Below are 23,453 nucleotides of genomic sequence, written 5' to 3'. Positions count from 1 at the left end.
ATATGTGAATGCTGCGTGTACAATACCGAAACAATGCAGTGCTTCTGACTGCCATAGGAAGTGCCGGTGATGTCACCATGTACTGTCATCAGGGATTTCCACAACAGGCAGACCTTTCAGATTGCATGACAAAGCTTTCTCATAAAAACCACTGCTAACAGATCATATACTTAGTAGTAGCTGTTCCTGTATTAAGCCACACATTGAGTTTGCATTCACAAATTAATAATAAAAACAGAGAGGACCTGCACAAGTCTCTTTTTACTTCTAAAAGGTTTTACTGGATAAATAAATATGTCACAACAATCCCATATTGGGAATGCTAGACACCGCAGCATCAGCAGATTGCAGGTTTTTTAGATTTTCTCATTTTATCTCACATAATTTTACCCAGAACTATATATTATACTTGGGTGGATATATCCATTGTAGAAAGTGGTCAAGGTGAAAAACTAATCAAGAGCTCTGACTACTACCCATTGAAGCTGAACTAATACCGGTCATTTCGTCTGAGCTGGGCCACCAACAGAAATCTTGGGACCTCCCCGAGGTAGGTACAGGCTGGTCAGCAATTGTCTTATCCCCCTGTGTCTCCAACCTCACTCATTACCTGTATCACTACAGCCTCATCCTCACCTGTGGCTCTCCAGCACCTTCCTTCCCATCCCCCTGTGTCTCTCAGCCTCCCCATTACCCTGTATCTCTCAACCTCCCCTTTCCCTTGCGGCCCAGCCTTACCATATGTCTCTCCGCCTACATGGGGCACAGGGTGATCTGTGCCTAATGTCCAGATCACTTTATTTGTAGAATGGCTCAGGCCTTTTTGGCCTGCTTAACTGTCGATCAGTTGGAGTTATCTGGGCCTATGTCCAGATCACTCGTGTTATGGGGCTCAGGTTTACAGCCTTCCTAAATGAACACAGAGTGACCTGGGCCTAATGCCAGAGTCACGTAATGATGGGGCCCAGGCTTTAAAGCCTGCTTACCCACAGGCACTTGTAAGTGACCTGGGCCCAGTGCCCAGATCACTTGATTCACATGGGTGGCGGGTGGTCATTTAAATGAATAGATCCTAGTGCCCTCTAATGTGCACCGGGAAGATGGGCTCACCTATTGTGCCACAGGCCTACTGTCTGACTGTGCCCATGGTATAACTGAATTGCGATCGCATCACAGGGTGGCGCCATACATGCTGGGTGGCCTTGCCCTGTGCTGGATGGCCCCAGCATGCAATTTTATCCTTACCCCTATGGGGGTAATTCAGGTTTATTAGCAAACAAAAAAACCCTGAAAACATACAAATGGGCAAAACCATGTGCACTGGAGATGGGGCCAAATCTAACTCTCCCACCCAAATCTAACTCTGTAACATGCGCAGAGTTAGATTTAGGTTGGTTATTTTGTTTCTGTGCAGGGCTGCTTTATTTTTACACTGCAATTTCGATTTCAGTTTGAACACAGCCCACCCAAATCTAACTCTCTCTGCACATGTTATATCTGCCCCCCATGCAGTGCACATGGTTTTGCCCTTTTCAGTTTATTTCCCATTACCACATTTCTATATTTATTTTCTACATATAGAGTTATATGTAAAACAAATAATTAGTGTATGGTGCCATTAGAACCACATATCTAGAACAGATATCCTGGCACAATACAACTACTCAGTCATATTGCCCTTCTACATTTTCCTTCACATCCTTCCTTACTCATTGCTGGGTCTCCTCTATACTTCATATATTTACCAAAGGCCTTACAAGGTTTCTTTCTCTTTATACAATTCCCATACAGCGTTATATTCTTATTCTATTTGCATTTAGAAAGCAAGTCTTCAAATTAAATTTGTACTCTACATTATTCCTTACCTTTTATTATATTATACTGTATATATTTTAATTATTTTCACATATTACCATTCTGTATTTTAATCCCTTATTTTGTATATTGTATTTGACATATTATTTTCATGTGCATTTTCCTTCCTTTCTTTTACATAGTATTACTCTAGTCCATTCTTATTTTACAATGGTTTTAGCGCTAAAAATGTTTTAATACTTTTTCACAGTTACTGTATATGTAGTTTTAAATGTATTTCTAATTTTTGTTTATAACCTAATTATAATTCTGACTAACTCCTTTCATTTATACTATTATCTGCTGTCTCATGCCTGATACAGGCTATTCCTCTTCTATATAGCCATGCACCTCTCTTTAGAATGCCTGAATTTACTGCACTGACTAATTATATCATATTAGATATAACTTTTCAGCACTCACACCTGCTATTCTCACACAAGTGTCAGACTAAAAGGTGTCAGGCTGATCCACCTCTCTTATACCCCTCTTCCACCTGAAACCTGGCTCTGACTCTGGTAACTGAACATGGATTTTTCAAGCCATGTTACAGCAACTTGAAATCCTGTTCACGCCGCAGGCTGAACCCAGGTTGGTGGCAGGTCTTCCCTTTGGCGGCGCTTGGAGATGACATCATCAGCAAGCTCCGGTGAGCCAGCTCTCCATACAGTGTTAATGGGACCCGGGTCACCCTTTAACACTGAACCCTTACCCTGGTCAGATTCCCGGGTAACTGGCATATTGCCGGGTCGACATGGGTCTGCGTGTGGTGTGAAGGCGCCATAGCTGAAGTCCCAGGTTGCCTGACCCGGCAATTCAACCCGGGAATAAAGCAGTGTCATTCCCGGGTTGAATATCTGGGTCAATGGCAGCGTAAACGGGCTCCCAGGTCGATGCGACCCAGGACCCGTTCACTACAACAGGGAGAGGCGGCGCAGAGCTGATCTAATCTCCCAGCTCCGCCCCCGCTGCAGTCTCCGCCCCCCACCTCTATGGCAACCCGCCCGGTATATTGCCGGGTCGGGGAAGCCAGCAGCAGCGTCCAATGCCGGATCTCACACTGGAAGGACCAGTTTCCAATTGCCAGGTGGGATTCTGGGGTTCTGTACTTTAGTACCACAGGGTATAGATTTGGTCCACTGGAGCCTGGCACTTTAAAACATTTAGTGTGTGTATGTGTGTGCTGGCTTCTCCCCTCTATGCCCCTCCTACCAGACCCAGTCTAGGAAACTGTGCCAGAAGAAACGGACATTCCACGAGAGAAGAAAACAGTTACAACAGCGGTGAGGTACTAAGCCAACACACAACCATAACCGAAAAGGAGGGTGCTAACCAGAACAGGGGCTAGCAACACCAACCTAACCAGGATAGCAAAGCTATTTGAACAACATATGGGGACCGCAACGGTGGGCCAAACAAACACCTACTCAGATAAGCAGGAATCGAAGCACTGAGGCGGGCGCCCATTATCCACTATGGACTATAGAGAAAAGGAATTACCGGTAGGTATTAAATTCCTATTTTCTCTTACGTTCTAGTGGATACTGGGTAACTGTACTTTAGTACCATGGGGAAGTACCAAAGCTCCCAAACGGGTGGGAGAGTGCAGAGACCCCTGTAAAACCGCCTGACCAAACTGAAGTTCATCCTTGGCCAAGGTGTCGAATCGATAGAACTTAACAAAAGTGTTCGAACCAGACCAAGTAGCAGCTCGGCACAACTGTAAGGCTGAGACACCCTGGGCAGCTGCCCAGGAAGAGCCCACAGATCTCGTCGAGTGGGCCTGAATAGACGCCGGCAAAGGTAGAGCCGCCGAAGTATAGGCCTGTTGAATGGTCAACCTGAGCCAACGAGCAATTGATTGCTTAGAAGCCAGATGACCAATCTTGGTGGCATCATAAAAGACAAACAGCGAATCCGATTTCCGATGACAAACCTTCAGAGCCCTCACCATATTCAAGGACTCTGGACCAACGGAAGCGTCAGACAACACCGGAACCACAAAGGGTTGATTCATGTGAAAAGCGGACATCACTTTTGGTAAAAACTGAGGCTGGGACCTGAGTTCCGCCCTGTCTTCATGAAAAATCAAATAAGGGATCTTACAGGATAAGGCCCCCAAATCAGAGACGCATCTGGCAGACGTCAATGCTAGTGACATCACCGTCTTCCAGGTAAGAAATTTAAATTCCACCCCATGTAAGGGTCCAAACCAGTCTGATAGAAGAAAGAACAAAACCACATAGAGATCCCACGGAGCCGTGGGAGGTACAAAGGGCGGTTGTATATGAAGAACTCTTTTTCGGAAAATTTGTACTTCCGGCAACATTGCAAGTGGTTTCTGGAAGAAAATAGATAGCTCCAAAATCTGCACTTTGATGGAGCCTAAACGTAGGCCCATATCCACTCCCGCTTGCAGGAAAAGTAGAAAGCAACCAATTCTAAATTCCACGGGAGAACCCTTTCTACGTTCACACCAGGAAACATACTTTTTCCAGATACGATGATAATGTTTTGACGTAACCATCTTCCTGGCCTGGACCATAGTGGAAATAACCCTGGAGGGAAGCCCTTTTCTGGATAGAATCTCATTCTCAACTTCCAAGCAGTCAAATGTAGCCGCGGTAAGTCTGGATAGACGAATGGACCTTGCTGAAGAAATTCTTTTTGAAGCGGCAGAGGCCAGAGATCCTCCAGAGCCATGGTTAGGAGGTCCGAGTACCACGCCCGTCAAGGCCAATCCGGGGCAATTAGAATTGCTTGAACGCTTTCCCTTCTTAGTCTTTTTAGAACCCTTGGGATTAGCGGTAGAGGAGGGAACAGGTACACAAACTGGTATGTCCATGGTGTCGTTAGTGCGTCCACTGCTACAGCCTGCAGATCCCTTGTTCTGTAACAGTAACGGCATAGCTTCTTGTTGAGACGAGAAGCCATCAGATCTATCTGTGGACAGCCCCAACGGTGAATTAACTGTTGAAACACTTGGGGATGTAGGCTCCATTCCCCCGGATGGAGGTCATGTCTGCTGAGGAAGTCTGCTTACCAGTTGTCCACCACTGGAATGAATATGGCTGAGATGGCCTTTGCATTGGCCTCCGCCCAGAAGAGTATTTTTGACACTTCTTGCATCACCGCTCTGCTTCTTGTTCCCCCTTGTTGATTTATGTACACCCCCACTGTGGCGTTGTCCGATTGGACCTGGACCGGCTGATCCTTCAGGAGATAGGAAGCCTGCAGAAGGGCATTGTAAATTGCCCTGAGTTCCAGGATGTTTATTGGCAGAGCAGATTCCCGATTTGACAATGTCCCCTGGAACTGGGCCCCCTGGATCACGGCCCCCCAACCCTGGAGGCTGGCATCCATTGTCAGTAGAATCCACGAGTGGATATTGAAATTCCTGCCTTCTACCAGGTGAGGAATTTGTAGCCACCATAATAGAGAAATCCGGGCTTTCGGAGATCAGGTCACTTCCTGATGCATGTGAAGGTGAGACCCTGACTATTTGTCCAGCAGATCCAGCTGAAATGGCCGGGCATGAAACCTGCCGGATTGGATTGCCTCTTAAGCAGCTACCATCCTGCCCAGCAATCATATGCAAAGATGTATGGATACCTTGCAAGGATGGAGCACTGAGCGGACCATAGCTTGGAAAGCCAATGCTTTGTCCATCGGAAGAAACACCTTTACTGTGGTGAGAGTTTTGAAAATTTAGTATCCAACCATGATCCGTAAGTAGGTGAGTCGTCAGATCGATACTGTGCAGTAAACGCTACCTGGACATAGCCTTTATCTGGAGATCGCAGAAAATGGGGACAATGTTGACTCCCATCATGCGTAGTTGCAGCATCATCTCCACCATGACCTTGGTGAAGACCCTCGGAGCTGTGGATAGGCCAAAGGGTAAGGCCTGAAACCGGAAATGATCATCCAATACAGCGAACCTGAGGTAAGCCTGATGAGGGGGCCACATGGGAATGTGTAGTTAAGCATCCTTGACATCTAGAGAATACCCCCTCCTTCAGACTGGACACCACTGCTCGCAGGGATTCCACCTTGAATTTAAACACCCGTAGATACGAGTTTAGAGACTTCAGGTTCAAGATGGGTAGCACCGAACCGTCTGGTTTTGGAACAACAAAAAGACTGGATTAAAAACCCCTGTTACGTAATGGAGAAGGTAGTGGAACCACCACTCCCATCTGCAAAAGTTTTTGAATAGCCTCTTGCAGGGTAACTTTTGCTGCGTGTAAATCTGGTAAGCCCGACTTGAAAAATCTGTGAGGAGGAAGCGCTTGAAATTCCAGCCGGTATCCTGGGAAATGAGGTCCCTCACCCAAGGATTCTGGCAAGACTTCGCCCACACGTGGGCGAAGTGTTGAAGGCGAGCACCTACCTGAAAGTCGCCCTGCTGTTGGGGCCAACCGTCATGCAGAAGGCTTAGTGGCAGGGGACCCGGTGGTCTGGTCCAGGGATGCGTCAGTTGCAGGTTTATGGGACTTACCACGAGATCCTCTGGGAGTAGTAGAGACCCCTTGGCCCCTGCCTCTGAACTGGCAAGGAGGGTCATGGGTAAGAAGGTCGAGCAGGTGGTGCAGCAGACGGCAGATAGGGAGACTTACCCGTCATTGCCTGAGAGATCCATTTATTTAACTCGTCTCTAAATAAGGCATCACCTGTAAAGGGAAGGATTTTCAACACCCTTTTTGGAATCAGCGTCCGCTGACCATTGACGTAACCACAGAACTCTGTGTGCTGAAACCGCTATAGCAGTAGTGTGGCCATTTATCTTACACAATTCCTTTATAGCTTCGCTCATAAAATTTTCAGCATCCTGTATGTGTTGCAGCAGAGTAATAACCTCATCCTGGGGCAGAGTGTCTAATCCATTAATAATATTATTAGACCACTTGACTAATGCCCTAGAAAGCCAACCACAAACTATTGTGGGGCGATGTGCTACGCCCGCTGCCATATATATTGCCTTGAAAGTGGTCTCAATTTTTACGGTCAGCAGGGTCTTTTAGGATATAGCCCCTGGCACCGGCAGTAACAATTTCTTAAGACAGTCTGGACACAGACGTATCGACTGACGGGGTGTTTTCCCATACCTTCCCGTCATTAGCTGGGAGGGGAAATGTAGATAATTTCTTTTAATTTCTTGTCAGGGTTCACCCATGCCTCCCTGGACAAGGAGTTTAATTCCTTAGACACAGGAAACGTGGCCCAGGTCTTGGGTCTAACATTAAAGTACATCTGGTTCTTCTTCCTGTTCGGGCATGTGAAGAACCTCTCTTACAGCATAAATGAGGGCGTCCACCCCCCCGGGGGACAGAGACTTGTCCTCATCCATATCATCATCATCATCATCATCTACTTCAGGCTGGTAAGAAGGAATCAGAATTAGACTGGAGCACCTGTGGCAGTGTGTGTTTATGTGAAACCAACAGAGGGGGTTGAGAAGCCTTTCTGGTATCTGCTACTTTAGCCATAAAATCAATAGAGTGTATTAACACCTGTCTCTCCTTCTTAGCTGCAGCTATTTCTGAATTCACATTGTGAATCATGTTCTTAAAAGTATCTAGCCAGTCAGGTGCCTGTGAACTGTGTCCCTGTGGAGATAAGGAGCACTGTTCACACATGAGGGACCCCGCAGAAGACGGGCGGAGTTAAAAGCAGTACACATAACCATGTCAACAGACATATTGTACACAATGATAATGCAGCGTAAACCCACTGAAAACACATCCACACAGACCCTAGAGAGCCCCTAGAGTGACACAGAGAAATGGAGACCAGCACACAAAACACAGCAGCGCAGTGTGTAAAAGTATGTGTATCACCTTAAGTATGTGCAGCGGCGCTACCACTGATGTGCTCATTCCCTGCTATGATCCCGTGGTACCAGTACAGAGTCTGTAACAGTGTGGGTCCATGGAGGAGCAGTGTGCATGCAGCCTTGATGATCCGCAGCAGCAGGAAATGGCGCCTTCCCGTCTCTGGTCCCGCTCTCCGGGAAGCCCGGCACCATAATGGCACGTAGTCCCACGTAGATGTTTATACTGGCTGAAAGTGATAATACACAGTACACACAATGCCTACTGACAGTGTGGAGCACAAAGCCCTGTTGAGCCAGTGTAGTCAGCGGCAGCCACCGCAGCTCGTGGCCCGTGACATGCCACCAAACCGCAGCGGGACCCTGATGTTAACACTCACCGCATCTGTGACTCTTTGGCATCTGTTAGAGGGTGGCGGCTAGCTGGTGACGTGGGCCCACACAGGGTGGTGTGTGAAACCGCACCTCAGGAGCTCAGTGTCCTGTCAGCTGGGATTACGAACCATTAACCCTCAGGAGGTTGGTTCGGTCGCCCCTCTAAGTCCCACGAAGCAGGTAGATTGGTTGCCAACCAGTACTACCTGAAAATAACTAACTAAAACAAAAAATAAAGGAAACTCTCTGGAGCTCCAGAGAAATGCACCCGGCTCCTTGGGCACATTTTTCTAAACTGAGTCTGGTAGGAGGGGCATATAGGGGAGGAGCCAGCACACACATACACACATTAAAGGTTTTAAAGTGCCAGGCTCCAGTGGACCCGATCCATACCCCATGGTACTAAAGTACAGTTCCCCAGTATCCACTAGGATGTAAGAGAAAAGTCCATTTTAAATCACATCACAGTATTTAACATAGGTGACCTGGGTTTAGTGTGAAAGGCACCAACTCGGGAATAATAGAGTTGAAACTGCAATGTGAGAGATTCTGAGGCTGCTCGGACCTGGGTTTACGATGTGAAAACGGTATAACCGACACATAGCAAAACTGTGTAACGTGGTCTGATCTCTCTGCCCCCCAAAGGAATAATCCCCAGTCTTAAAGGGAGAAGGTATATAAAAAAACTGAATGTGTCTGAAGACAATAATAGTGTGAGTGTGGATGACATGTTTCACTAGATCCTAACTACTGGAAATGAACTTACATGATTCACTGCTGCCAAACTCAGAGCCAGATTAACTGTGAGAAAGAAAATGAAAGCATTAAGATATCTGAACTATATTACATTATATCTGCCATACTGTCCCTTATCACTTACCATTAACATCAAATGTAATTCAGCATAAGTGGAGCGTTTAGTCCAATATATACCATTTACACTATGTTTGTGGTCTACCTAAAAATACATTTTAGTCTATGATTTCACTGGGTGTGGTATGGAAGGTCGACAGTAACTAGGTCAACAATGTATGGGTTGACCACTATTGGTCGACAGTAACTAGGTCGACAGGATGTTTAAGTCAACAGGGTCTTTAGGTCGACATGTTCTAGGTCGACAGGTCAAAAGGTAGATATGAGTTTATAAGTTTTTTTTGGTGTCGTTTTCTTTGTATAGTGACCAGGAACCCCAATTAGTGCACTGTGTCCCCTCGCATGGCTCGCCATGCTTCGGGCAAGGTGCCTCGCTTCGCTCGGCACAGATTACAGTTCCAATCGTAGTCCACGTGGATCGTTAAGTATGAAAAGGTTCAAAAAAAGAGAAAAATTGTGGAAAACTCATGTCGACCTTTTGACATGTTGACCTAGAACATGTCGACCTAGTTACTGTCGACTAATAGTGGTCGACCTAGACATTGTCGACTTAGTTACTGTCGACTTAGAGACCGGATCCCGATTTCACTTATATGATCAATAAACCTGTATACATGTTCTCCTGCCTTCCCATGCAAAACATTGACAGCTACAGTATGGACTGTGCTATATATACACCTTTTCTGTGGACATTACACCGCTCAGATCAGGCAGTATTAAATCAGATTAGGGTATGTCACAAGCAGGGCAAGTATTATACCTGCAGTTGTTGATTTGCCAACACCTCCTTTGCCAGAAGCCACCACCAACACATGCTTTACCCCAGGAATTGGTTTCTGCTTTGGCAGACCGCGGGACATCACCTGGGCCTGTCTGTCCTTGAGCTTCTCTTCTCGAGATCCTGTTGTCTAAAAGAAGAAAGCACCAAAAGGTAATGTACACACAAAAACATAAATGCTACATTGAGCAATGCAAGATGCGTAATGCCGCAGGCCTATAATTATACCTGTAGAGAACAAAAAGAACTTAGCAACTAGGACTAGAAGCACAATCTTATTAGGAATCACTGAGAAATGTCTATTTAACGACCTACCAAATTAATATGATCATGCTTTGTGCTTTATATTCTAAAAATGGAAAATACCAATCAAGTTTTTAAGTATAGGATTAAGATCAGTTTTGCATCAAACCTATGAAACTTATTTTCTTGCACAGTCTTGGGGTTTGCATAATTAGAAAAGAGGAAACCTTATGGAATATGAAACTTGCGAAAAACCTTGCAAACGGGGCTAGAATATTATTGTCAGTAGCGGATCTTGCCACGGGCAAGCAGGACTTTTGCCCGGGGCGGCGCCTTCCGGAGGGCGCAGGGCGCCATCTGGAGGGCGCTGCACCAGGGCAAGATCCGCTGCTGCTGTGTGCCCCCCGCTGCCGCTGGGAAGGGAAACTAGACGCGTACGCGTCTAGTTTCCCTTCGTGGAGAGGTCCTTTACCGTGCGCGATGACGTCATCGCGCACCACACATCATTTCAGTCTGTACAGGGGGAGTAAATAACCACGCCCCCTGTACGAAGCCACGCCCCCTAATGCCTCCCAGGGCGCCAGAAGCCCCGGAACCGGCCCTGATTATTGTAAGCAGAGACGTGTAGTTAGGGGAGGCAGTGCCTTCCCCGTCATAAGGATTAAAATAACACAAAGGAGATATTTATAACACAGATTCTGTGATAAATATCTTCTTTTATTATTCTAATCATTTCCCCCCCTGTGAATATGCCTGCATATTGGGGTGGGAGGCAGCGGGAGAGATGCCTCCTGCTGCGAACACTAAAATTTGGGAAGCGGGGGCGGGGCCAAGCCATGGGCTGTAAAAATAGGATTTACCGGTAGGTAATTCAAATCCTTTCTCATAGTCCGTAGAGGATGCTGGGGCCCACATTAGTACTATGGGGTATAGATGGGTCCCTTGGGAGCCATGGGCACTTTAAGAGTTTAATAGTGTGGGCTGGCTCCTCCCTCTATGCCCCTCCTACCAGACTCAGTCTAGAAACTGTGCCCGATGAGACGGACATACTTCAAGAGAAGGAAATACACAGATAGTGGCGAGTCACACCAGCTCACACATAACAAGGCAAACCAAGCTAACCAGCTTGAACAAGTCAGCAACAGCTGAACAACAGTACTTAACCAAGTAACAAGGCAGTACTTAACCAAGTAACTACTGCAGGAAAATGAAGCGCTGGGATTTACCGGTAGGTAATTAAAATCCTATTTTCTCTTACGTCCTAAAGGATGCTGGGGTCCACATTAGTACCATGGGGATGTACCAAAGCTCCCAGTACGGGAGGGAGAGCGCGGAGGCTCCTTCAGAACGGATTGACCAAACTTTAGGTCCTCAGAGGCCAAAGTATCGAACTTGTAGAACTTAGCAAACGTGTTCGACCCTGACCAAGTAGCCGTTCGGCAAAGTTGTAAAGCCGAGACACCCCGGGCAGTCGCCCAGGAAGAACCCACCTTACGAGTAGAGTGGACCTTAACAGATTTTGGACAGGGCAATCCTGCCATGGAATGCGCATGCTGGATAGTAAACCTGATCCAGAGAGAAATCGCCTGCTTAGAAGGAGGCCACCCAACCTTGTTGGGATCATAAAGGACAAACAGAGCGTCCGACTTTCTGTGACGAACAGTCCTCTTCACATAGATCTTCAAAGACCTCACAACATCCAAGGACTTTGACGGGATTGAGGAGTCAGTAGTCACTGGCACCACAATAGTTTGGTTGATATGAAAAGCCGACACAACCTTTGGAAGAAACTGCCGACGCGTCCTGAGCTCAGCTCTATCCTCATGGAAAATTAAGTAGGGGCTTTTACAGGACAAAGCCCCCAATTCCGACACATGTCTAGCAGATGCTAACGCCAACAGTGTGACAGCATTCCAAGTGAGAAACTTGACCTCAACCTCCTGTAAAGGCTCGAACCAATCCGATTGCAGGAACTGCAACACCACGTTCAGATCCCAGGGTGCCGTAGGAGGCACAAAGGGTGGTTGGACGTGCAGAACCCCTTTCAAGAAAGTCTGAAAGTCCCAAATTTGGACCTTTATGGATCCCAAACGCAGGCCCACATCCACACCTGCTTGCAGGAAGAGTAGAAACCGTCCAAGTTGAAACTCTACCGTAGGGAACTTCCTGGATTCACACCAAGACACATACTTTTTCCAAATGCGATGGTAATGTGTTGACGTTACTCCTTTCCTAGCCTGTATCAGAGTAGGAATAACCTGAGCTGGAATGCCTTTCCGAGCTAAGATCCGGCGTTCAACCTCCATGCCGTCAAACGTAGCCGCAGTAAATCTTGATAAGCGAACGGCCCTTGTTGCATAAGGTCCTCTCGAAGAGGAAGAGGCCTCGGATCTTCCAGCAGTAACTCCAGAAGATCCACATACCAAGCTCTTCTTGGCCAGTCCGGAGCAATGAGGATCGCCTGAACTCTTGTTTTCTTTACAAGTTTTAGAATTCTTGGGATGAGTGGAATCTTCGGATCTCCATGCTCGGAAAACGGTGAGTAGACGCCCCGATCCGCCTCCCGACTGTCAATCTTCTTGCGATCCGCGCTGCGACCGCTTTCTTCGTTCCCGACGCCGTTGCCCCGCGACTGCCGTCGCCGAGCAACGACGTGCCTGCGCATCGCGTCCGCCGTGAATGCGCAGAAACGACCCGTTTGCACCACTGCGATGAACCGCAGCGTGCTAACGGGTCAGAATGACCCCCTTAGTGTGATTTGAGGACAGAGGTTGGGAAAGCCTGGCCTAGTGCTTATATTGGCATTTTCTTAGGACCTCACACTTTTCAGACACCCAGTATTTTACTACATCAGCCTGAGCTAGTAGCACTTGGAGAGGGCGTACTTTTTTTTTGTTAGAGTAAGATGATCATCAGTCGGTATCTAATGACAGTACATGCTTCCATCCACCGCTACATAGGACATGTGTGTGCATTGCCCTTACTGTACTCAGGCTATGCCAACCTGCCCTTTACATTCCTGTTCACTGCCTCTGTGTGAGTGGAGAGGTGCAATGGAAAGCTACTGTACAACTTAAGGGCCCCATACACTATTGCGACAGGTCCGTCTGACATGTCGCAGGTGATCACCCCGGCAGCCTCCCGGGCGGCAGGATCGCCAAAGGTACATGGTATGCTGTCCTTTTGCATACAATATATCTCGGCCAATCCCAGCCATGCCTGCGGGGTCCGACATATCACAAGTGCAGCACGTTCAATCTGGAGGATCCGACCCGATGCTCACGGGACGCGCATCGGATCGGATCAGAAACACCTCCAAAATGCCAGACTTCACCCGATTTCTGGCATTCGGCCTGAGATATAGCGGGATATCGTTCTAGCGTATGGGGCCCTTAAGTCTGCATAAATAGACGTACACGCTTTTAGTATGAACGGGCAGTGTGGAAAAGCATTTGTGCTTACATGTTCACATACATTCAACTTCTCTTGAGACCCTCTGTGCACAGCACGTTCTTCGTCCTGCGGGAACAGGCAGTCCTAAACTAATGAACCACTGACAGCTCTGCTATAAACTCCGAAATAGGCTGTAGAGTGTCAGGATGCTAATGAGGTCACTAGCAGCTACTGTCTGAAGGAGGAAGTGATCAGAGATTCCTGAAGAGGGCAGGAAAGAGCAGACATACAGTACAACAATAGAACACATCCGGCCTATACGGTACAATAATACGCTCACATTTTTTTCATGCTTACACAGTTTAAGGAAAAACAAGGCTTCATAGTCTAATCATTTGAAGAGCGAGTAGATTTAGTTACCCCACCAAGACTTTCATGAAGTTTTTGTAAGCTAACAAGTAATGCCGCATACACACGGTGCGACGGCCGATATATTGTATCCTGAGGCATGAACCTCCAATATACTCAATATCGACCCTGCCTGCACACACTATTTTTCCTTGCAAACCCGTGAGACCGCGCATCGGCATCGCAAGGTGTTGACACATGGTGCAATATGCACTGTGTTTTCTACCGATATAGACTATATAGTCCATATCGGTAGAAATATCGCACCGTGTGTAGGCCCCTTTAGAAGATGGCACGGGTTTGCATTTTTTTTTTTTTAAATTCAATACTTTTTTATTGATTTTCAGTTTTTCCTTTAAACAAAAACACACACAAAAAAAGGAATAACACAACACACATCAGATCCCCACCCAGGGAATACGCAGATTCCCGTGCCCAGTAGGGACCAATTATCACAATTAACATAGTGAACCGGTGCAGGCCCAAATTCCAGAACATAACTTATAAGTTAAAATGAATATCACATGGTAACATGGAACTTATAGAACAATGTATGCTGTACATAGTCATCTATGGCAACGCATCATAAATATTGAGCTGAACGCAGAGCTAGAACACTGGCACATGAACAGGAGTGGCTGACCGCGGGCGCCAGGGGACAACACAAACAAAAATAGGCAGTTCACCCAAAGCAGATCTAAAGTACACACCCACCCTAACCCCCCGTTGCATGTCTAGACATTCCAGGTCCTAGAGAGCGGGGACTCAAGCCATCGACCCCACAGGTCCTGATATTTTTTCTCCGCTTTTCTAGCTAAATATACATATTTCTCATGAGAGACCGTATCATTTACGAGTGAGACCCAGGACTGTAGTGTGGGCGCATCCCTGGCTAGCCAAAGCCTAGCGATACACACCTTGGCCAGGCCACATAGATTAATTACATAACGTCTGGCAGGGGGGTCCAGGGCATCCTCCTCCACAGCAGATAACACACATGTCGTCGGGGAGCATATAGACGAGGGAATACCTGTTGACACCAGGGCGTCGGTAACACCCGACCAGAATACGGCTACCTTGGGACATAGCCAGATAATGTGCCAAAAATCTGCATCCAGATTATCACATTTAGGACACCTGGAGGAGTGGGTACCTCCTATATGTCGCAACCGCACTGGTGTCATATATACTCTGTGTATTATAAACAGTTGGATTTGTTGATATCTAGTGGTGGTAGTGGACAATCGTGGAGAACATAAAGCACCCTCCCAGATCGCATCAGAGATGGCGCCCAAGTCGGATTCCCACCTGCTCCTGAGAAGGGACAACGGGTCAGAATAGTGAGATCGAAGCATGCTTGCGTAAATGTTGGACACCAGATGTCCGCTTCCCAGGGACTGCAGGAGAGACTTGACCGGGGAATCGGCAATCGTTGGAGGAGTTCCAGGAAATTGTGCGTTAAGCGCATGTCTCAACTGCAGGTATCGATAGAAATGTGAAGAGGGTATATTGTAATCCCGCTGAAGCTGCATGAAGGACCTCAGTATACCGTCGCTATATAAGTGTCCCAGGGACGTCACTCCCCACCTCCCCCACACCGCCCCAGCCCGCAGCGAAGCCAATTCTGGGAAGCCGAGGGCACCATCCAGAGGAGTGTCCGGGTCAATACCTCGGCCCAATAGGATTACATGTACCTGTTTCCATATGAGGACGGCCTGTCTTATTATAGGGATCTTGGACAAGTTAGGATTCCCACAAAGAAGCATCTGTAATGGAGAGCCAGCAGGGTAGACCCGGATAAGCATCTGGGAGTGTATAGTGAGAGCATCCGAGGCATTCACCCACTCCCATATATGTGCCAACTGCGCGGCATAGTAGTAAAATCGAAAGATAGGGAGAGCTAAGCCTCCCAGCACTTTCGGCCTGGACAGAACATCAAGTCTCAACCGCGCTCTCCTGCTGGCCCATATTAGAGAAGAGAGCAAACTGTCAATCTGTCGAAATGTCTTCAAGTTAATATATATAGGGGACTGCTGGAGAACATAAAGGAGTTTAGGCAAGTATACCATTTTTACCAAATTGACCCTGCCGGTAACAGTCAGGGGCAAAGACCCCCAAACCCTGACCTTCGAGCGTAGATAACCCATCAGCGGCATGATATTAAGGGAAACATAGGTACAAGGGTCATTCGATACCCATATACCCAGGTATTTGAAAGAATCTACCCATTTAAGGGGGGTTTGAATCACTGGGGCTTCCGAGACCGGGCCGCTAAGTGGAGTAATGGTGGATTTATCCCAGTTAATTTTGAGCCCGGAGAAGCGTCCATAGTCAGTTATTAAGTCAAGGAGTTTAGGCAAGGAGGAAACGGAATCGTCCACAAAGAGCAACAGGTCATCAGCGTATAACGCTATCCTGTCCTCTCTTGCGCCGACCCTAATGCCCACAATATCCTGAGATGCCCTAATCAAACATGCCAGTGGCTCAATAGCAATGGCAAACAGAGTCGGAGACAGAGGGCAGCCCTGTCTCGTTCCCCTGGATAGGGGGAAGGAGTCCGAAACAAACCCATTCACCGAGACTCTGGCCATGGGCTGAAAGTATAACAATTTAACATATTTGATAAAGTTGGGGCCCACACCAAACCTATTCATAGCCTCCCAGAGGAAGGTCCACTCCACCGAATCAAAGGCCTTTGCGGCATCCAAGGAGGCTATAACGGCAGAGCAGTCCTCCTCCCGAGGAACCTGAAAATGAGTAAACAGGCGCCTCAAATTGACAGCAGTGGACTTGCCAGGCATGAAGCCCGTTTGGTCAGGGTGTATAATTTGGGAGATAACCCGGCCAAGTCTGGAAGCTAAAATCTTGGCCAGGATTTTAATATCCGTGGGCAACAGGGAAATAGGACGGTAGGATTCAACCTTCCTGGGGTCCTTATCTGGCTTGGGAATGACTATAATCAAAGCCTCCAGCATAGACGGGGGAAGTGCATTTTGGGCAAAAATTTCACTGAACAAATCAAGCAACTGAGGGGCAAAGAATTTTGTAAATTTCTTATACAGTTCTGATGGGATGCCATCAAGGCCAGGGGCCTTACCATCGGGGGAGGCAGAGATCGCAGTCTCAATTTCCTCCACCGACAAAGGAGCGTCCAGAAGTGCCCTGGCCTCACTGGAGATGCGGGGCAAGCGGACTCCGTCCAAGTATTCACACAGCTCCAGCGGGGAACAGGTCAACCCAGAACTATATAGTGCCTGATAGTATGAGACAAATTCCGCCACGATCTGGGGGGTGCGGTCCAACACAGATCCAGCTGAATCCAAGATCTCCACCACAGTATGAGAGGAACGATCACCCCTTGCAAGACTGGCTAAATAAGAACCTGGTCTATCCCCAGTAGCATACTGGCCATGCGAGGAGAAGAGAAGTCTGTGCTGGGTTTTCCCCCACAGATACTCCTTCCATTCACCCTGCGCATGAAGCCACACCAACCTAGAGGCATCCAAGCCATCCCGCACATACGTCAGCTCTGAAGCAACCACCCGGGCCTCCAATTCAGACTCACGTTTTCTGAAGGAGGATTTAAGACTCCCTACCCGCTTAAGCAATGTTCCTCTCAAGAAAGCCTTGAAAGTGTCCCATAGCAGAGACACATCCGAGGTGTCATCATGCATAACAAAAAATTCTAACCAGCTAGCCTCCAAATCGGATCCCTCACCCATATGCGTCAGCCAAAAGGGATTCAATTTCCACACTCCTTGGCCTCGCTGACAGTTTAAGTCAATATGTAACGATATAGGGGAGTGATCCGAGATACCCCTAGTCTCATATTTAACATTTTGAACTTTGGGCAAAAGCTCCCGGGACAGAAGAGCCAAATCTATCCTAGAGAAAGAAGAGTGAGAGCGTGAAAAACATGAGTATTGCCTCAAATCAGGATTCTTCAATCTCCAGGGGTCGATCAGACCCAGCTCCGACACAGTGTCTGCAAATGGGGAATGCCTGGGCTGTGGGTTGGAGGACGCCCCGGACAACCTATCCAACTTGTGATTTAAAACGTTATTGAAGTCCCCCATACAGATAACAGCTATGTCAGGGGAGGCAGCCATAAAGGCAGAAGCCTTTTTAAGGACGTCATGCGAGTATGGAGGGGGTACATACACAGCCAGCAATAACAGGGGGATGGAGTTAATTCTGCACCTGAGAAATACATATCTACCCCATTGATCCGTTTGCACGGAATCAAGTGCAAAGGGAACAGACTTCTTAATTAGGATTGACACTCCCCGGGACGCTGCAGTATGCATGGAATGGAAAGCCCAGCCCACCCATGGTTTTTTAAGGGACATAATCTTAGTACCCAGTAAATGGGTTTCCATCAGGCAAATTATATCCGAAGCGTATAGCTTAATCTGTCGAAGGATCAAGGAGCGTTTAATCTTGTCATTGATGCCCCGCACGTTCCAAGACAGAAACTTAACCAACGCCATAGCAGGGCATCATTGTAATAGTGCAGAGTGCCCGCGGCCAGCCACCGTCAGTGAACATCATAGAAAATAAGCCTGCAGTTAGTTGCAACATAGACATAGCGGAAATGAGCACATTGCACAGCAAAAAATGAAAACTTATCAATACTAACAGTCTAAAGTAACCCCCACCCCCACCCCGTACACCACCTAAAACTAGCAGCATACCTGGTTCCCTAACGACAAAACTCCCTAACAACTAACAATCCCAACTAAGGCAGAGAGCACTGTAGCATACTCCACCAATACCAACTGGGGTTAAATTCCTATATCCACTAAGGGGGCCAAGAATATAATGACCTTGAGACAGGAGAATCCCCCAGCTAAACTTAAAACAAAACCGGTCCCCCCCCCAGACCAGCACCCCCACCCCAACAAACTAACCGCTTACCCCTTAAACTGTATAGCAGAGAGAACACCGAGAGCATAAGGCCCAAGAGCAACATAGAGGCAACATCTAACAACGCCCATCTCCACAGAGCCACCCATTCCCAGTGAAGGCCCACCACGGCCCCAGAAGGCCCCCACGTGAACAACATAGCAGCACATCACAAACAGTAGTACATTGACTAGTTGCAAAAATCACTTATATAAGTGCAATCAGCGGCTACCGCTCCCCAAGTCGGAAAACGTCTATCCAGCCAAAATAACAACTCGCAAAAAAAAAAAACATAACCACTAACAATTATACATCTCACCCATGACAATATAACAATAACATAGCAGGCATAAAGGAAGCAGTATACTTGCAAGTAGAGAAATCAAATGTATAAGTTCAATCAGCGGCTAACGCCCGCCGTGCAGGAAAGCGTCCGTCCAGCCACACTGATGCTTCACGAGGGGTCATGAAGAATTTTGTTTCTCCATCCGAGACCACCCGGAGTTTAGACGGAAAGAGCATGGCATAGGGGATATTCAGTGCCCGCAGCCTGCGTTTCACAGTGACAAACTGAGCTCTGTCCTTCTGGACGTCGACTGCAAAATCCGGAAAAACTGAAACTGGGGAACCGTTCCACTTAAGGGGACCCTTGGTGCGGGCCAGTCTCAGAATCACATCTCTATCCCGATAATGGAGGATTTTGGCGATAAATGTACGGGGAGGTGCCCCTGGAGGTAATGGGCGCATCGGGACCCTATGGGCGCGTTCCACCGCGAAGTGTGAGGTGAACTCCTCCGCTCCAAACGTATCCAACAGCCAACGTTCAAGAAATTTTTCAGGGGAGGCACCTTCCTCCTTCTCTGGGAGTCCGACGAAACGGACATTATTTCGCCGCAGTCTCCCCTCCATATCCGTCATCTTTTTATGTACCTCCGTCATCTGAGACTCCAATGCAGAAGTGCGTCTACCGAGGGGCGTAACAGTGTCTTCCAGCGTGGAGGTGCGCGTCTCAACTTCACCGACCCTCTCTCGCACCCGCTGAAGGTCTTGGTGTATAATGGATAAGTCCGCCTGGACCTGACCGATCCTGTCGGCCAAGCGGGCTTCACCGGCCGTGACTGCGTCCAGCACCTTTTGCAAAGCAGCATCGGTGGCCTCCACAGATGAGGAGCTAGCCGACGGAGAAGGTGGTTCCGAGGTCGACCGCACCTCCCCCCCCGGTTGGGACCGTGTCGGCGGATTTCTGGCAAACTTCTCTAGCTTCGCCGCAGCGGCGGCAGACTGATGCGGTTTCACCATTATAGCCGAGCGGACGGCAGGGAGCAGGAAGTATATTAAATAGTATATCACGAACTGTCCAGGGACGGCCAATGAGTAACTCGATGTAGTATATCAGAATTGTCCAGTCGCTGCCTGCGGGTAAGTATAGTATATCAAAACTGTCCAGTGTTCGTGTATGATATTGAAAGAATCAGCCTGTTAGCACAGAATGAATGAATGCAACAGGATGTGGACGTATTCCCCCCCCCCCCCCCCCCCTCAGTATATGGGGCACATGCAGCATAGAGCTGGATTCAATCAGATGAATTAAGTGTGTGCCATCATCATCAAAGCCCTCCAAGGGTTAACAGCACACTGCTCCCTGTCCCAGTGTGGAGCAGAGCTCAGCAGGGCAGCAGCAGTATGGGGAGAGCACATGCACACATAAACCCAGCCTTGCCAGACACTACCTCCTCAGCTGCAGGACACAGGGCGATCGTGCAGGAGCTGGGGCCGCCGGAGCGAGCAAGGAGAGCGGTAGCGGGTCACGTGACGCAGCCGCGGCCGGAGATCCCCCGCAGGCGCTTCTGAACAGAGACGGGAGCAAGGCAGGAGAGGCGCCCGCCACAGCGTCCTCAGCGACAGCAGAGGGGGGAGCCGCGGACTTGACATGAGCAGCGCTCAAGACGGGAGTCGGGTGGAGGTCCCAGCGCAGGCAGCAGGATGGCGGCGTCCCACGTGATCCAGCAGGCCCGGGGGCCCCGCTCACCAGAAGCGTTGTGTTGCTGCTGATATCACTGCTGACGGGTCCGAGAACAGCACAGGGGCACCCCCACACAGTACTACAGGTATAGGGGCGGATTGCAGGCCCAGGGGGGGACACAGGATGGTATAACAGGATAATATAGCTGGAGAGACACACAGCCTGTGTGCTACTCCATGTCCGCCGAAGCCACGCCCCCACGGGTTTGCATTTTTAGTAGCAGCATGTACAATATATTTGCTGGGTTTTGCATTTACAGGTTGAGTATCCCTTATCCAAAATGCTTGGGACCGGAGGTATTTTGGATATTGGATTTTTCCGTACTTTAGAATAATTGCATACCATAATGAGATATCATGGCGATGGGACCTAAATCTAAGCACAGAATGCATTTATGTTACATATACACCTTATCAGGGCCGGATTAACAATGGGGCGGATGGAGCTGCAGCTCCAGGCCTCCTATTGAAAATAGGCCCACAGGATAAGCTGCAGAAGAGACAGAAAGAAAAAAAAAACCTCTCTCCTGTCATCGCCAGAAGCACTTCCACCATATACTCCTCTCAGCCGGGTCAGAGCACTGCCTATCCCTGGGAACCCCCATGTCGCTCAAAGTCCCGCCCCCCTGCTAAACTCCGGCCCTGGTCTATGTACAGATGTAATCCCTGATCCCCCGAAGCTCCGCCCATATGCACCCAAATCTCCGCCCATGTATCATGAAAAGCTCCGCCCCCTGGCCCGTCTACCGATCAGTCGCCCGAGTATCCCAAAACTCCGCCCCAGCCGTGCTGAGCCCCTGACTGCCTGAATCATCCATGTCACCTGAAGCGCACCCGAGGTTGTGAAATCGGGACGGGAGTCACCCCTGGTGGTCCGCACTGTATGAGGGCTGCTAATGGTAAGTGCTGCGTCCGGTATGCAGTGCATGATGGAGCCATAGCGTCTGCACCGTAGTAACATCTCCTGAGATGGTACTGTGTTGCCTCTGGCAGTGATAGCATCTATCCGCTGCCCTGAGGGGGTCTGATAAACAATTCTCTGGTGAGCTGCCATGTTGCCTGTGGGGGAGGGGGGGGGGTCTGATAAACAATTCACTGGTGAGCTGCCATGTTGCCTGGGGGGGAGGGGGGGTTTGACAAACAATTCACTGGTGAGCTGCCATGTTGCCCGGGGGGGGCAGGTAGGACAGTTCAGGCAAGGGACTGTATAGCATGGGGGAGGGGGGGGGGGGGGGGGGGGACAGGTGAGCAGCTGTGTAAATGAACAGGGATAGCATCAATTCCACATCAAACTTTGTAAATTACAAAAAAAAATTGTCTTTTATAGAATACAATTTTAAAATCCATGAGTCAATATTTGAAATCATTATAACTCCTAAACAAGAAGACTAATATGATTAAGTGGGGTGTCTGTTGTACGTCTGTCTATACACACTGCTCGTTTTAGGGCCTTTTTTTATACCCCCACATGTTGTAAGCAGGAGTACAGAATATTGGCAATGTTTTATGTAGGAAAACTCAGTCCATAAGGACTTTTACAGATGAATGTTTAGTCTGAATTTGGTCACAAAACACACAGCATTAACAACCACTAAGAATATTCAGAGGCGGATTAATAATGTGTGCCAACAGCAATTATTATGCTGCTGATGTTAACAGCAAATCATTTTGCGAGTGGCCGCATAAGGTCCTACCCACTCACACAGCAAACGCTTCCCCCTGTTCCCGCCCAGGGTTGAAAAATCGGGCATAATAAATGTGGTTAATAACGGCGCAGCAGGAGTCTTCACAAGCTATCCCTGCACTTCAGTTTCACTTTCAGTTTCTGCCCCCTGACCTCTCCTGCGCGGCCTCTCTGTGATGTCACAGTGCACATCCCGCAGCGTGACTAATACAAGCTGCCCTGTTGTACAGCTGCCTGGAGTAGCCAATCTCAGCTCCTCGTGGGTCAACTTGCACAATCGGTGGCTGTCCAAATACTTTATTGCCCCACTGTATGTGTGTGTGTGATGTTTATGCGATTTATGGCACCGCCACATGCACATATCCACTATCTCTGTGTGTAGATTTAGACCCTTACCAGGCCATTTCATTTATTTAGCTCTTTATATGTTTGGGCACTGTTGTGTTCGCTGGGGCCTTTACTAGTTTTTACCCCTTTGTACCCGCTAGTTACTGCCCCAGTGTGTGCTCTGGGTTTTGGCATTGTCCACTTATGGAGCCCCTATTAGCTCTCTTTGAGGTCTGGGTCATTGTGTGACATTACACCGGGGGTTGGGTATATCAGTTTGACATGGCACTGCTGTATGTGCTTATTTATCACATTTGTCATCTTGTGGATTATGTTTATTTTGTATGTGTATTTTATTTTAATTTTATTTTTTTATTTGTTACTTTTCATTTTCTGTCGTTATCATTTTTTGGTCCTTTTGTATTTCACATTCTGCAATTTTTTGTGTATTATGGTGGTCATTCCGAGTTGTTCGCTCTGTAAATTTTTTCGCATCACAGCGATTTTCCGCTTAGTGCGCATGCGCAATGTCCGCAGTGCGACTGCGCCAAGTAAATTTGCTATGCAGTTAGGAATTTTACTCGCGGCTTTTTCATCGTTCTGGTGATAGTATTGTGATTGACAGGAAGTGGGTGTTACTGGGCAGAAACTGTCCGTTTTATGGGTGTGTGTGAAAAAACGCTACCGTTTCTGGGAAAAACGCGGGAGTGGCTGGAGAAACGGAGGAGTGTCTGGGCGAACGCTGGGAGTGTTTGTGA

General features: G+C 48.1%; 1 protein-coding gene across 1 annotated transcript in view; it reads right to left on the bottom strand.

Annotated features, from left to right (window-relative positions):
* The window catches only part of NUBPL (NUBP iron-sulfur cluster assembly factor, mitochondrial), a 58,908-nt gene that overhangs the window by 21,522 nt on the left and 13,933 nt on the right, over window positions 1-23,453 (bottom strand). The window contains exons 2-3 of the mRNA XM_063947465.1: window positions 9,696-9,843; window positions 8,829-8,863 (exon numbers count right to left, since the gene is read on the bottom strand). Coding sequence (XP_063803535.1) covers window positions 8,829-8,863; window positions 9,696-9,843 — 183 coding nt within the window. The remainder of the gene's footprint in view (window positions 1-8,828; window positions 8,864-9,695; window positions 9,844-23,453) is intronic.

This window comes from Pseudophryne corroboree, chromosome 12 (assembly GCF_028390025.1).
Source record: "Pseudophryne corroboree isolate aPseCor3 chromosome 12, aPseCor3.hap2, whole genome shotgun sequence".
NCBI lineage: Eukaryota > Metazoa > Chordata > Amphibia > Anura > Myobatrachidae > Pseudophryne > Pseudophryne corroboree.
Note: the sequence above shows the minus strand (reverse complement) of the source record. Positions and strands in the feature narration are given on the sequence as shown.